This window comes from Rhagoletis pomonella, unplaced genomic scaffold (assembly GCF_013731165.1).
Source record: "Rhagoletis pomonella isolate Grant_MI unplaced genomic scaffold, Rhpom_1.0 Rhpom_scaffold_04295, whole genome shotgun sequence".
NCBI lineage: Eukaryota > Metazoa > Arthropoda > Insecta > Diptera > Tephritidae > Rhagoletis > Rhagoletis pomonella.
Genome location: NW_023462845.1, coordinates 126 through 12,610, shown reverse-complemented (window position 1 = coordinate 12,610; position 12,485 = coordinate 126). Strand labels below are relative to the sequence as shown.

General features: G+C 34.3%; 1 protein-coding gene across 1 annotated transcript; it reads left to right on the top strand.

The window, feature by feature from the left end:
* The first annotated feature begins 8,150 nt into the window (after positions 1–8,150).
* On the top strand, positions 8,151–11,937 carry LOC118754641 (putative nuclease HARBI1). The gene is made up of 8 exons (XM_036489531.1): positions 8,151–8,709; positions 8,932–9,264; positions 9,327–9,471; positions 9,525–9,970; positions 10,140–10,337; positions 10,548–10,823; positions 10,890–11,234; positions 11,299–11,937. Exons 1-4 carry the CDS (start codon positions 8,476–8,478, stop codon positions 9,728–9,730), a joined length of 918 nt encoding a protein of 305 aa, XP_036345424.1. The 5' UTR covers positions 8,151–8,475; the 3' UTR covers positions 9,731–9,970; positions 10,140–10,337; positions 10,548–10,823; positions 10,890–11,234; positions 11,299–11,937.
* The last annotated feature ends 548 nt before the right edge of the window (positions 11,938–12,485 follow it).

Sequence of the window (12,485 nt, the reverse complement as noted above, 5' to 3'; positions counted from 1 at the left end):
CTGACAATTGTACTATAAAAATATTAGAAGACAAATCAGCCCAATGCTATACGCCGGGACACGTATAACTTCTTTTTTACCGATATAACTTTCCCCGGTAGTTTGAACCCTTCCCGATCATTGACCCCTACCATTTGTCTCACAGTGTTATTAGTATTGCAAGCTGCATAAGCTTATTTTTAAAGATTTACTCTGCACATAATAAATTTCTGAAAAAGAGGTACATGAGCCGTGCTGACGTTCTAGATAAGGTTTAAACAAAATTTTATTTTTTCTTACTCTTCCTCTTAGCCTCCCTTCCTCAATGAGCAAATGGGAAGAAATTTTTAAGGCACTCGTAAAAGAAAAAACTACAGCAGAAAAATCTTACAAGTGCATAAAAAAGAATATAAAAATAAAAGCAGAAACAGTAGTGAAACATCTCACACTAATATTAGATTCATTAAATAGATTAGGTTCGGCAATACGTAGTGTAAATAGCCATCTAACTAGCAGTCACCAAAAACAGGCATACCAAATATTTTCTAGTGTTAGGGACAAATTGGTATCGTCACTAGCTAGGTATAACATAGAGGAGACAGTACCAACCACAATCGAAAAAAATATACGGGAAAATTTTAGTAGACGGACGGCAAATTCTAGAAAAAGGGGGGATGAGGGGGTAAGAATAGGACCCCCTGATTTAAAAAATACCCCCCTTTTTTCTAGCAACCCTATAGTTCTTATATAATTTATTGTTAAAGTTTTCATATAAACGATGAAAAAGATAGCAAAATAACATAAAATTTGGTACTGCCAGACTGAAATTTTGAATAATATCGGATTTTTAGTACGGAATTTTCACTTAGTAGAATTCTCCTTTCTGTGTTGCCGAAGAAAGGGGGCTGAACACATTTTGCAGATAACACCTTTCTGCGTAGGCGGCCTTTGGCCGCACTTAGGGATTATAACTCTCACTACGTAGAATTCTCCTTTCTGTGTTGCCAAAGAAGAGGGGCTGAATACCTTTTCCAGAGAACACCTTTCCGCGTAGGCGGCCTTCGGCCGCACTTATTGATTATAACCCTCACTACGTAGAATTCTCCTTTCTGTGTTGCCAAAGAGGGGCTCAGCACCTTTTGCAGAGAACACCTTTCTGCGTAGACGGCCTTCGGCCGCACTTAGGGATTATAACCTTCACTACGTAGAATTATCCTTTCTGTGTTGCCGAAAAAAGGGGGCGGAACACCTTTTGCAGAGAACACCTTTCTGCGTAGGCGGCCTGCGGCAGCACTTAGGGATTATAACCCACACTACGTAGAGTTCTTTCTATTGTATTGTTTTGTACGGTATGGCAACACGTCTTATGTGTCAGTTTGCAACCATGTGTTATTGTATCATGATTGTAAATATGGGTACAATGTAATGTAATTACAAGTTAATAAAAGTTGGATTAAAGTGATTTATATACAAGATAAAATAATATAAAATTGTGTAAACTATTAGGTAGTGTTATGTGCATTTATATATATGAAAGTATGTGACAAATGCACTCTTTGATAAGGAAATCAAGTGGAACGTCCTAAGAAATTTTAACAAGAAATAACTTATATACAATTATATTGTTTATATTTTTTAGTTATACATGTTTTAGAGGATACCTCCCTTAACATCCTGACTAAGTTTCAATTCTTAATTCCACCTGGTTTTCTTAAAACACAAGGTGCGGCTGACTACTAAAGCCCACCCAAATATACAAATAGACTTTAGCACTTACTTGTTGAAATCCCCCTCCGACCTAAACGAAGAACAAAAAGGAATCGAGTGTCAGATACTAAATTCCCAAACAACAAACGTCAAAATGGCACAGACAACAGTAGAATTCATTAAGACAGCTTCGTCAATTCTACCTGAATTTGACGGTAAGCAAGAGAACCTACATAGTTTTTTAGATCCTCTTGATATCCTAGAACAAATCAAGGATAGTCATGAAGCCATAGCAATTTCAATCATAAAAACCAAGCTAAAAGGTACAGCAAGAAACTTTATAGGAAATGAAAATTCAATCCGAGAGATAAAGCAAAAATTAAAATCGACTATTAAAGGTGAGTCAATAGAGGTTTTGACAGCAAAACTACTGAACATACAGCAACGTAGTAAAACTGCCAACCAGTATACTACTGAAATAGAGAAACTAACCAAATCATTAGAATTAGCATACATATCTGATGGATTAACCCCAGAATTAGCAACCAGATATGCTACACAATCAGCTGTAAAAGCCATGTGCAGAATTGCTCTAACGACAAGGTAAAAATGATAATGCAACAGGAACATTCACATCCATGAACGAGGCTATATCAAAATTCACAAACAGTTGTACTGAAATAACGGGTAGCCCAAACTCAGTTTTGCACATACGCCAACAAGGCTACTACCGTGGTAGCTTCCGCAGAGGATACCAAGGTAACGGCTATAGAGGTTATCAAGGTAATAGATTCAGGACACCGCCCCGATACAACAATAATTCAAGACAAAATAATCCCATTCAAAACAGGAATAGAAATTTTAATAATCAATCGCGAAAACCAGCAAACTCCACTTCAACAGTAGATAACAAAAAAGTGCAAGTACTTAACCTACACCTAAATAGCTACATAACTTCTTTAAATAATTCAATTTCAACTCTCTTGATAGATACAGGAGCAGACATATCAATTATAAAAAAAGGTCAAATTGATAGTAATATTACAATTAATAATTCACAAATAACAGATTTGAAGGGCATTGGTCAAGGAATAACAAGCACTCTAGGTACAGTCAAAGCAGATTTAAAAGGAGATGATATCTTAATTATACACAAATTTCATATAGGGTTAGACTTTATAAAGAAATATAATTGCATTTTAGACTATCGAAAAGATGAAGATCGATTAATATTGAGACCTTACGACTTCCCAGAAAATATAATAATTCAAATGACAAATAGACCAACTATCAATACAATCACAATACCAGCAAGATCAGAAGTAATTCGACAAATTAACATCGAAAACTGACTATTCTGAACTTTTTATTAAAATCAAAATTAAACAGAAGGCATTTTTTTTTATTAACACCATAGCAAATAAATATCAAACGTTTGTTAGAATCATAAACACCACAGACATAAACGACGTTATTCAAAATTACAATGTAAAAGCAGAAAATTTAAAAGACTACATACTAATTAAAAATGCTTCAGAAAATAAAAATAATAGTAAAGAAAAATTACAGAGACTAAATAAGCACTTTCCACAATTTGCTAGCCAACAATTAAATTCATTGTGCGCAGAATATATAGACATATTTGCATTATAAACAAAAACTACATATGAAAGATGAACAACCAGTTTATGTAAAAAATTACAGATTACCACAGGCTCATAAGGATGAAATAAATTAACAAGTAAATAAACTAATTAAAGATGACATAATAGAACCACCTATGTCAGAAGACAATAGCCCCATCCTATTAGTACCTAAAAAATCACTACCAGGCAACAAAGATAAAAGATGCTGATTAGTAATTGATTACAGAGCAGTAAATAAAAAATTAACTGCAGATAAATTCCCACTTCCAAGAATTGATGATATCCTAGATCAAGTAGGAAGAGCAAAATATTTCTCATGTTTGGATCTAATGTCCGGTTTGCACCAAATAGAATTGGACCCGGATTCTAGAGATGTTACATAGTTTACAGCAGACGATGGCATTTATCGTTTCAAAAGATTACCCTATGGCTTGAAAGTAGCACCCAATTCCTTCCAAAGAATGATGACTTTAGCATTCGCAGGTCTTAAACCCTCACAAGCATTTTTATATATGGATGATTTGGTAGTATTAGGATGCTCCGAAAAGCATATGATGAAAAATCTGCGGGATGTATTTTCAATTTGCAGAAAATATAATTTGAAGTTACATCCTGGTAAATGTTTATTTTTTAGTCAAGAAGTTACTTATCTTGGACATAAACAGGCTAACCTAATATTCGCGGCTTGCGTTTTGGTACGCATGCCGTCGAATTTGTTTTTTTGCGTCACCCGAAATTGACTTGCATGCGTTTGCATTTGATTTCATTGAGCGAAACGTCAAATCAAAATGTCAAGCAGAACAAAAATTGGAAATTGAGTTAGCTTCATACGCACGCCGTTCAATTTCGGTTGATCTCATACAAGTTGCATGTGCATGAGGAATTTTTGACAATAAATTGGCGGCGTGCGAGAATATTAGTTAGCCTGTAATGCACAAGCAAAAGAATTTTACCAGATCCAAATAAATTCGAAATTATTAAAAACTACCCAGCTCCCAAAACTGCTGACGAAGTCAAACGATTTGTTGCATTCTGTAAGTATTACCGAAGATTTGTACCAAATTTCGCAGAATACTCTAGAATTTTAACAAGACTTTGTAAAAAGAATTTTTCCTTCAATTGGACAGAAGAATGTCAAAGAGCTTTTATTTATTTGAAAAAAGCATTGATTAGCCCAAATATCCTACAGTATCCGGACTTTTCTAAAGAATTTTGTATCACAACAGAAGCCAGCGGCTATGCCTGCGGCGCAGTACTTAGTCAAGAATATGAAGGCAAGCAATTACGAATTGCCTACGCGTCAAGATCATTCACAAAAGGGGAAATTAATAAAGCAACAATTGAAAAAGAATTGGCGGCAATTCACTGGGTAATTACTTATTTTAGACCATACGTTTATGGCAGAAAGTTTTTAATTAAAACTGATCATCGACCTTTAACATACCTTTTTTCAATGAAAAACCCTTCCTCCAAATTAACCAGAGTTAGATTAGTTTTGGAAGAATATGACTTTGAGGTGGAGTATATACATAGCTGGAAAAGAAAATTATATAGCAGACGCACAATCGCGAATAGATATCAAAAACCCAGAGAACGTATATTTATAGAGAAGGTCCAAGAACTGTGAATGCCACATTTTTCGAGCCAACAAAACTGGCGAAGCGCATTTTAAGAGCGACAAATATTTGGAATACTTAACAGCGAAAGCAAAATACAAAGCAGAAAAGAAGAATGTTAACAGAGCTAAATCTCACGAGAGCGTTTGGAATGTTAATTAAATATGAATATTGATGATTTTTGCGAGATTTTGGCAAAATTTTCAAAGAGAAATTAATAATTAATAGATTAAATTTTTTTCAATGATTTGTACAAGTAACATGAAATTAAATCGAAAATAGTATATAACAATCCCGATTTTTGTGATATTTTATTAATAATTGCAAATAGAAAAGTCCCATGAGTTTGTGTTTTTTGTGAAAATATTTTTTGATAAAAAAATCCTTTTCCCCGGTGATTTCCACAAATACCGTGAAAATAAATCGAAAATGTTATATACCATTTTTCGAGTTTTGTAATATGTTGTTAGATTTTCAATTATAAAACTTTATTGGTATTAGATTTTTTTGTAAATAGAGTTTTTAGGAGAAAAAATTATTTCTTCTCGGTGATTTGTACACACAACGTTAAAATAAATCGAAAATATTATATAACATTTTCCAATTTTTGTGTTATTTTCAAGTAAAAAACTATTGGTATTGGACTAAAAAAAAAACTGTGAAAAGAATTATTTTCCTTTTTTTGTAGAGATCTCACAAAACTAAGTCGGAAGTCTGTATGAATTTTTTCCATATTTTCGATATTTATGGAAATAATTCAGTTTTTAATTGTTTTCGACTTGGAAACTTTTTTTAAAAATACTAAAAATCTGAAAACGTCCGATTTTCCCAGCAATTAGTAAAAATCTCGCTAATCTAAGCCGAAACTACTTAAGAAATTTTTCAAAATTTTCAGTATTTAGGGAAATGATGCAGTTTTCAAATCTTTTCTAGTGCAAGAAGTTACCATTGGATGGGTGGCAGCTTCGCTACTCATGTACATACATATTTGTCCCCCACATTGTCATTTACATATCTAATTAATTAATAAACCTAAATTTATAAAGCACATATTTGTAAACTGCATTTCATTGATATTACCTATTTCTGATACCAAATTTTTCATGCATCTAAAAAGACAAACAAATGAAAATGTAAGTATGTATGCATTTATAAATGTACAAAAGTACATACATATATACGATTGTTCTGCTTTCGTCTTCCCCGCGCCGCTTCCATCAACACATTCTATTTCTGCGAATCGCCACCAGATTGGCACGTGCGCGAAACCATTAACCCTACGTTTGCGAAATATTTAGATTTTTGCATAACCTTGAATTTAATAAAGCAATTCTTTTACATTTTGTATGGAGAATAATAATAATTAATTTAAAATTCTACCATGTTCTCGACGATGCATGTAACTTTCATGAAGATTAAACATAAAAAGCGTTGTAAAATAGTGTGTTATTAACAGGTGCAACCAAAAAAACTATGTCCGCTAAAATGGGTTAAACACTGACTGGAATTGGCATTTTTTACACGCATACATGCATACTTTCATATACACATGTACAGTGGAGTACCACTAGCTTGGACATTACATTGCTTGTACTTTGATGTGTTTGAATTTTTTACGGTACTGAAGATTTGCTTACGGTTGAAAAATATTAAAAATCGTCCGTGCATATATGTAAATATATTTTTATAAACGCTTTGAAGTATAGAAAATTTTAATATTAAAAAATAAATAAAATAATTTTTTTGTATATATATAAAATTTGTTCAAGGCACATTGACCCACCTGTACAAAAATTGTGGCTCGTCATGGACAAAAATTTTACAATTTCGGACCGAAAAATATGAAAACGAGCTAAGTTGCCACGTTACATATGTGAACTTCCGATAAAACCACATATTTTTGTGATTTTAGAAGTTTTGATTTTATTAAAAAAAAAATCAATGTATTTTCCTGCAGAAAACGTACACTTTTATTTAATGTTTATTAAAATTACATCTCAAAAACTAGTTAATGATTGAAATATTGATAAGGAACATAGAAATAGAGTGTTTTGCCAAAAATTACCAAAAATTTCCAAAATTCGAGATAACTTATTTTACTGGATATAGAGAAATAGTTGCCACTTTTCACTTGGCTGGCCGAGATTTTTTCATTTTAAGATTTTAGAATTTTTGTGTCGGATTGAAAATGTTGAGCTTGATGGTGATGAATTTGCGGGGAGATGTGCTGCGGTTATTTTTATGAATGAATTTACTTGGCCTTGAGAAATATGCGCATGCGGTTATGAAAGAATTAGTTATTGTTGGATTTGAGTATGCGTGTAATCAGAGAACTTAGATAGATAGAGAAGGTGCAAATTTTTGGAACGTAAAATTGTTTGGCTGAAAAATAAATCCATGGAATATCTCCACAGCGCGATTAACATTTAAAGAAGAGTTAACAGAGAAAAATGTAAATTTCTGTTATGATAATGTTATATTTGTTACAAGTATCGTCTGGCTATGTGTTGCTAGGTTGCAGGTGAATGCAGAAATATATTCATGTGTATTTTTTATAAAATTAAATAAATTAATAATAATAATAATACTAATAGATTGGCGCTTACACATATGTTAGGTTTTGGCCGAGCTTCTCCTCCGATATGTGGCGTGCGCCTTGCTGTTGTCACACAAAGCGGAGGGACCTACAGTTTTACGCCGACTCCGAACGGCGATTGTATTTTTATGAGAAGCTGTTTTTCATGGCAGAAATACACTCGGAGGTTTGCCATTGCCTGCCGAGAGACGACCGCTGTTAAGAAAAAACCTTTTTTCTATATTTTTGCGATGTTGCTTTGACCAGGGTTTGAACCCAGGTGCTGCGGAGTGGAAGCGCGCACTGCTTACCACTACACCACAGCGGCCGACTAATTATTAATTAAATAAATTAATATAGTTAAATTATATTAAATGTACTTTTATATTAGTTAGAATTGCTGATTTGCATATCTGCATGACCATTTGTTAAATATAATTTATTCAGTAGTTAATATTGCTAAAAACTTAAAAAGCATCTTTTCAAGTTCACTTCTTGTACGAGTATTATATTATGTAATTAGTAAAAATGCATGTTAGTTAAAAACAAATGATAAAATTGGATTTTTCACATACTCAGTTTAAAGATGGACGCATTAACAAAAAAAATGTACAAAGCAATGCACTTGTTAACTTCAAAGTTGTTTTTGACTTTTACTGCAATACTCGTAGATATTATTGGTATATAATAGTTCTGTAGTGCGTTTCTGAATCTTATTTTAACCACATTTCACGTTGTTATCTCTAGTTAACAACTTTTTTTGGGGTTAAGTGATTGTGTATCAACTTTAACCATATTTGTCATTGTTTAGTGTTAACAAACGCAGTCAGCTGTTTGGTGACAATTATTTTTGTGGTTAAGCTAACAGCATCTAGTTTTTCTTTGTTAAGTTGTTGTTTACTAATTTTGCTGTGAAGTTAAATTGAGAAAATTGTGAAGATTGTGTTAAAAAATGGCATTTGCATACATTGCATCATATTTATATGATACCGATAATGAGCAGCGATTAAACGTGCCAAGAATTGACCGGCGTAGGCTTCGCGAAATCGATAACCCTTTCGAACTAACGTTAACGGAGTTCCGGAGGCTATATAGACTCAGTCCCGGCATGGTTGAAAATTTGGTGTCTCAACTTGACAATCAATTAAGAGGATCGCGAATAACAGCGTTATCGACTGAAAAGCAGGTAAGTCAATATACATGTATTTCAACTTTATTAAATATTATAGGTGCGTTCCAGCAGTAGTACGAATTGCAGGGTCTGAAGGTTTCAAGGATTTACAGAAAAAGCTGCTTTTAACTTTAATAAACCTTATGTGACGTGGAACAGCTTTTTCTGTGAAACGTACAATTGCTATTACCGCTAGAAAGCATCTTGTATAAGCATGTGTTTATGTACTCGTTGAAGGTTCTAGCTGCTCTACGGTTTTATGCCACTGGATGCTATCAACGCCCAGTAGGTGAACAGTGGGGCATATCCATGAGCCAAACATCGATAAGCCGTTGCATACACCGTGTGACTGACGCAATCAACAATTCAATGTTTACCTCCAAAGTGAAGTTCCCTATGACGCAACTGGAGTGCCAAGCGGCAAAGGAAATTTTTGCGTCTGCACCTTCACCATTTGTAGCAGGAACTATCGGTGCAATCGACTGCACCCATGTTGCAATTTTGGCTCCCAAAAATAATGAATCAAATTATGTCAATCACCATGGGTACCATTCGATGAACGTGCAAATGGTAAGAACAAATGTACAACATGAAAATTTATATTGTTATTTTATAATGGTTCAAACTTATAGATATGTGATCCAAATCTTAAGATTTTAAACGTGAATGCAAAATTTCCGGGAGCACGACATGATTCGTTTATTTGGAGCTTCTCTGCAGCGCGTCGGGTCATGCAGCGATCATTTGAAACTGGAAATCACAACACGTTTTTGATAGGTAAGTTGTTTTAATTCCATACGAATAGAAATATTAAAAGAAAAAAATTTCAGGCGATTCTGGATACCCGCTGGAGCCATGGCTGATGACACCTTTACCAAACGAGCCAGAAGGAACACCAAAGTTTCGCTACAACGAGGCGCTATGTAAAGCACGTAACCCGATCGAGAGACTCTTTGGCGTCCTTAAAGGCACATATGGCGGTGCTTATCACGGCAAAGAGTACTTTTGTATGACCCCGGCTTTGCTGGCCGAGTAGTTAACGCGTGCGCAACATTGCATAACGTTCGTTTGGGCGATCAAACAACCGCTTTTGACGATCGGGTTGTTTATGATTCCGAAATACTAAGCACTAATGATGATTCCGCAGCACCTTCTTCAGTAGCAAAACGTGTTCAGCAACGAATTATAGCAAATTTTTTTTAAATATTCGTATAACTTAATATATGCCGTCAACGATCGTCTCGATAGTAGGCCAGCCATCCACCAAGAGACGCAAGTAAGTACCATTATAGCAAATTATATCAACTTAGTTATTTTACTTGAGTTCGCTTTTATCATGAATGACTGCCTTTATTTGTCATCCGTTTTTTTATCATCTTCCTCTGCACAATAAAATGGGCAACGCTTTTTGCATTATATGTAATACATATTCAACAAATCAACAGTATTTATTTTTCACGTCCAATGAACATACTTGGCGAGCCGTTAAATGGCACCGCTAAAACTGCGAACTAACCAGCTAAATTTATTGATTTTTATACCTCAATGAAAAAGTTCCACACCTGCGCCGGCTTTAGTAGCAATGTATGCACGATTGCTCGTTCATACGAAATCGAACCGGTGGACATTAAAAGGATTCTTGCGTAAGCTATTCGGAAGAAGCAAGCTAGGGCTGTGCAATTAATTGATTATTCAAAACCTTAATTAATATCGTATTAATCATTATCATACTTTAAATATAATATGTTAATCGAACAAATGATTAACCAACTTGCTCGAGTAATCGAATAATCGCACAACCCTAAAGTAAACCCATATTTCATAATTGTTTAAATTTTCATTAACTCTTATAGAGCAATTGTTGCCCTCTGTTTCCAAGCATCAATACAGCCTATATTGCTGAAAATGTTCCTAAATCTATTACAAAACAACCAACCCAACAGCGCCCTTACACTGTCCGGGCGTTTCGCTTTAAACCAATAAACAACAATTGAATTTGTGAGTGCCGGTGCTGTTGTGAAGGGTTATTCATGGATACCACAAAAAGAGATACAAAACTACATCAATGCTGTTGGCATAATACTCGCTTCTCTGCCTGAGAAATGTTGGAAGGCAAATGATCCCCATAGGTAAAATTGCGTGTTCTGTTTGGTATTATTTTCAAAGGAATGTGTATACATATTTCACCATTTCAGTGAGCCGCTGATACCTATGTGTCTTCAGTTGGTAATTGCATAGTTACTGCCGCGAGTGCGGTTCACAATGCTCTTTGCCGCATTCTTTTTGGCATGGTCGTTTGTTGAACCAGCCCACATAACAGACGCTCGTTTGGCAAGTTCTATTTCCGTTGCTTGATAATGTGCGTGCGCTTTCCAGTACGGGAAGCAGTGAGAAGGTGGATGGTGCTGCCTTGAGTAAAAATTGTGAAGACTCGCTGGCCGCAATAAAATCTCTGCAAGAAATTATGCATGACAATGCAGACAAATTGGCGTCACTTGCTAACGAGGAAACAGCGGAAACAAAGATGAGGAATTTGCAGGGTGAGTTGTGTTTAGCGGGAAGTTTAGTACCTTTTTAGATCTCTTATTCATTTCTTGTACGTAGATTGCATGGAATATTTGGCTAAATACCGGCATTGAAAGCACAAAGATCACAACGAAAAACAACCATGCCAAAGAGGAGTTTTATGTGCCTAGTCAGGCATTTTTAATAGCGCTAACACAAATTTTCTAGCACATACAACTGCGGGGGTGATACATCATTGAATTCGAATGCCTTCACTGGGCGCTTGGCGGTTACTGCTTTACTACATCGATTCCAATACGTTTTGAAGCGTTTCAATGACGACGAACGGCTGATGGGCGCCGTGCAAGGGCCACAGTAGTTCATTCCGGGGTATTGGTCGTAACTATCAGTGAAGTGCACAGCTGCCAAATGCGCATTAAGTCAATTAAAGAACCAGTTTGATAACAAAGAAGGATCATACCACAACATTACCGGCACCCTGACACTTATTGAATAAGTACCAAATAAGTAAATACATATCGTCACCTGAAATGCAAAAAGACGTAACAATATCGTAAATGAGATTGAAAAAGTCGTGACTAATATTTTCATTATTTTTTTCATAAAATGATGTGGGAAGTTGTAACTCGTTGAAATCCATTATATAAATCAAAAAGTAAATTTTGAATTTTTTATTAGTTATGACTTTTTGCATTTTAACAATGATTTTTGTTACGTCTTTTTGAGTTTCAGGTGACGATATGTTTTTCTACAAATTTAAAGCAAACATATTTTTAATGACTTAACAAATTTTTCACCATTTTATGTACTCTGAATGCATGTAGACATTGAAATAACTGGGGTATCGACATTATAAATTGATTGGAAATATCTACCCGATATTATTTAGAGTGGTCCACGAAATAATAGGAATGCGATATTTTGACTCCTTTTATTTTGTGCACAACTGTTATGTACATGCACAACTGTTATATAATGCGTTATTTCAACTCATTTAAAGTTAAATACGGCATTAATTGTAACTTTTTTGTTGCAAGTTTGTTGTGGAAAGAAAAACTTATTTAACTTTTTAAATTTAGAAAAATATAGTGATAACTTGACACACGTAATAAAATTGTTGTTTTGAATCATAACCAAATTACATATATTCAACTATAAGTACATATTTAAGTTTCACTAGAAAATTTCAGTAGCCGGTAAGAAAACTAATAAAATAAAAGCAAACTATTTAGCCTCAGTATTAACTTTTTTTATTAATTTTTCTT

Bases quoted from the DNA above. Each gene is read 5' to 3' on its own strand.
- LOC118754641 (XM_036489531.1), top strand. From the start codon at position 8,476: ATGGCATTTGCATACATTGCATCATATTTATATGATACCGATAATGAG. The intron at 9,265-9,326 runs GTAAGAACAAAT...TCAAACTTATAG, and splicing joins ATTCGATGAACGTGCAAATG to ATATGTGATCCAAATCTTAA. The intron at 9,472-9,524 runs GTAAGTTGTTTT...AAAAAATTTCAG, and splicing joins TCACAACACGTTTTTGATAG to GCGATTCTGGATACCCGCTG.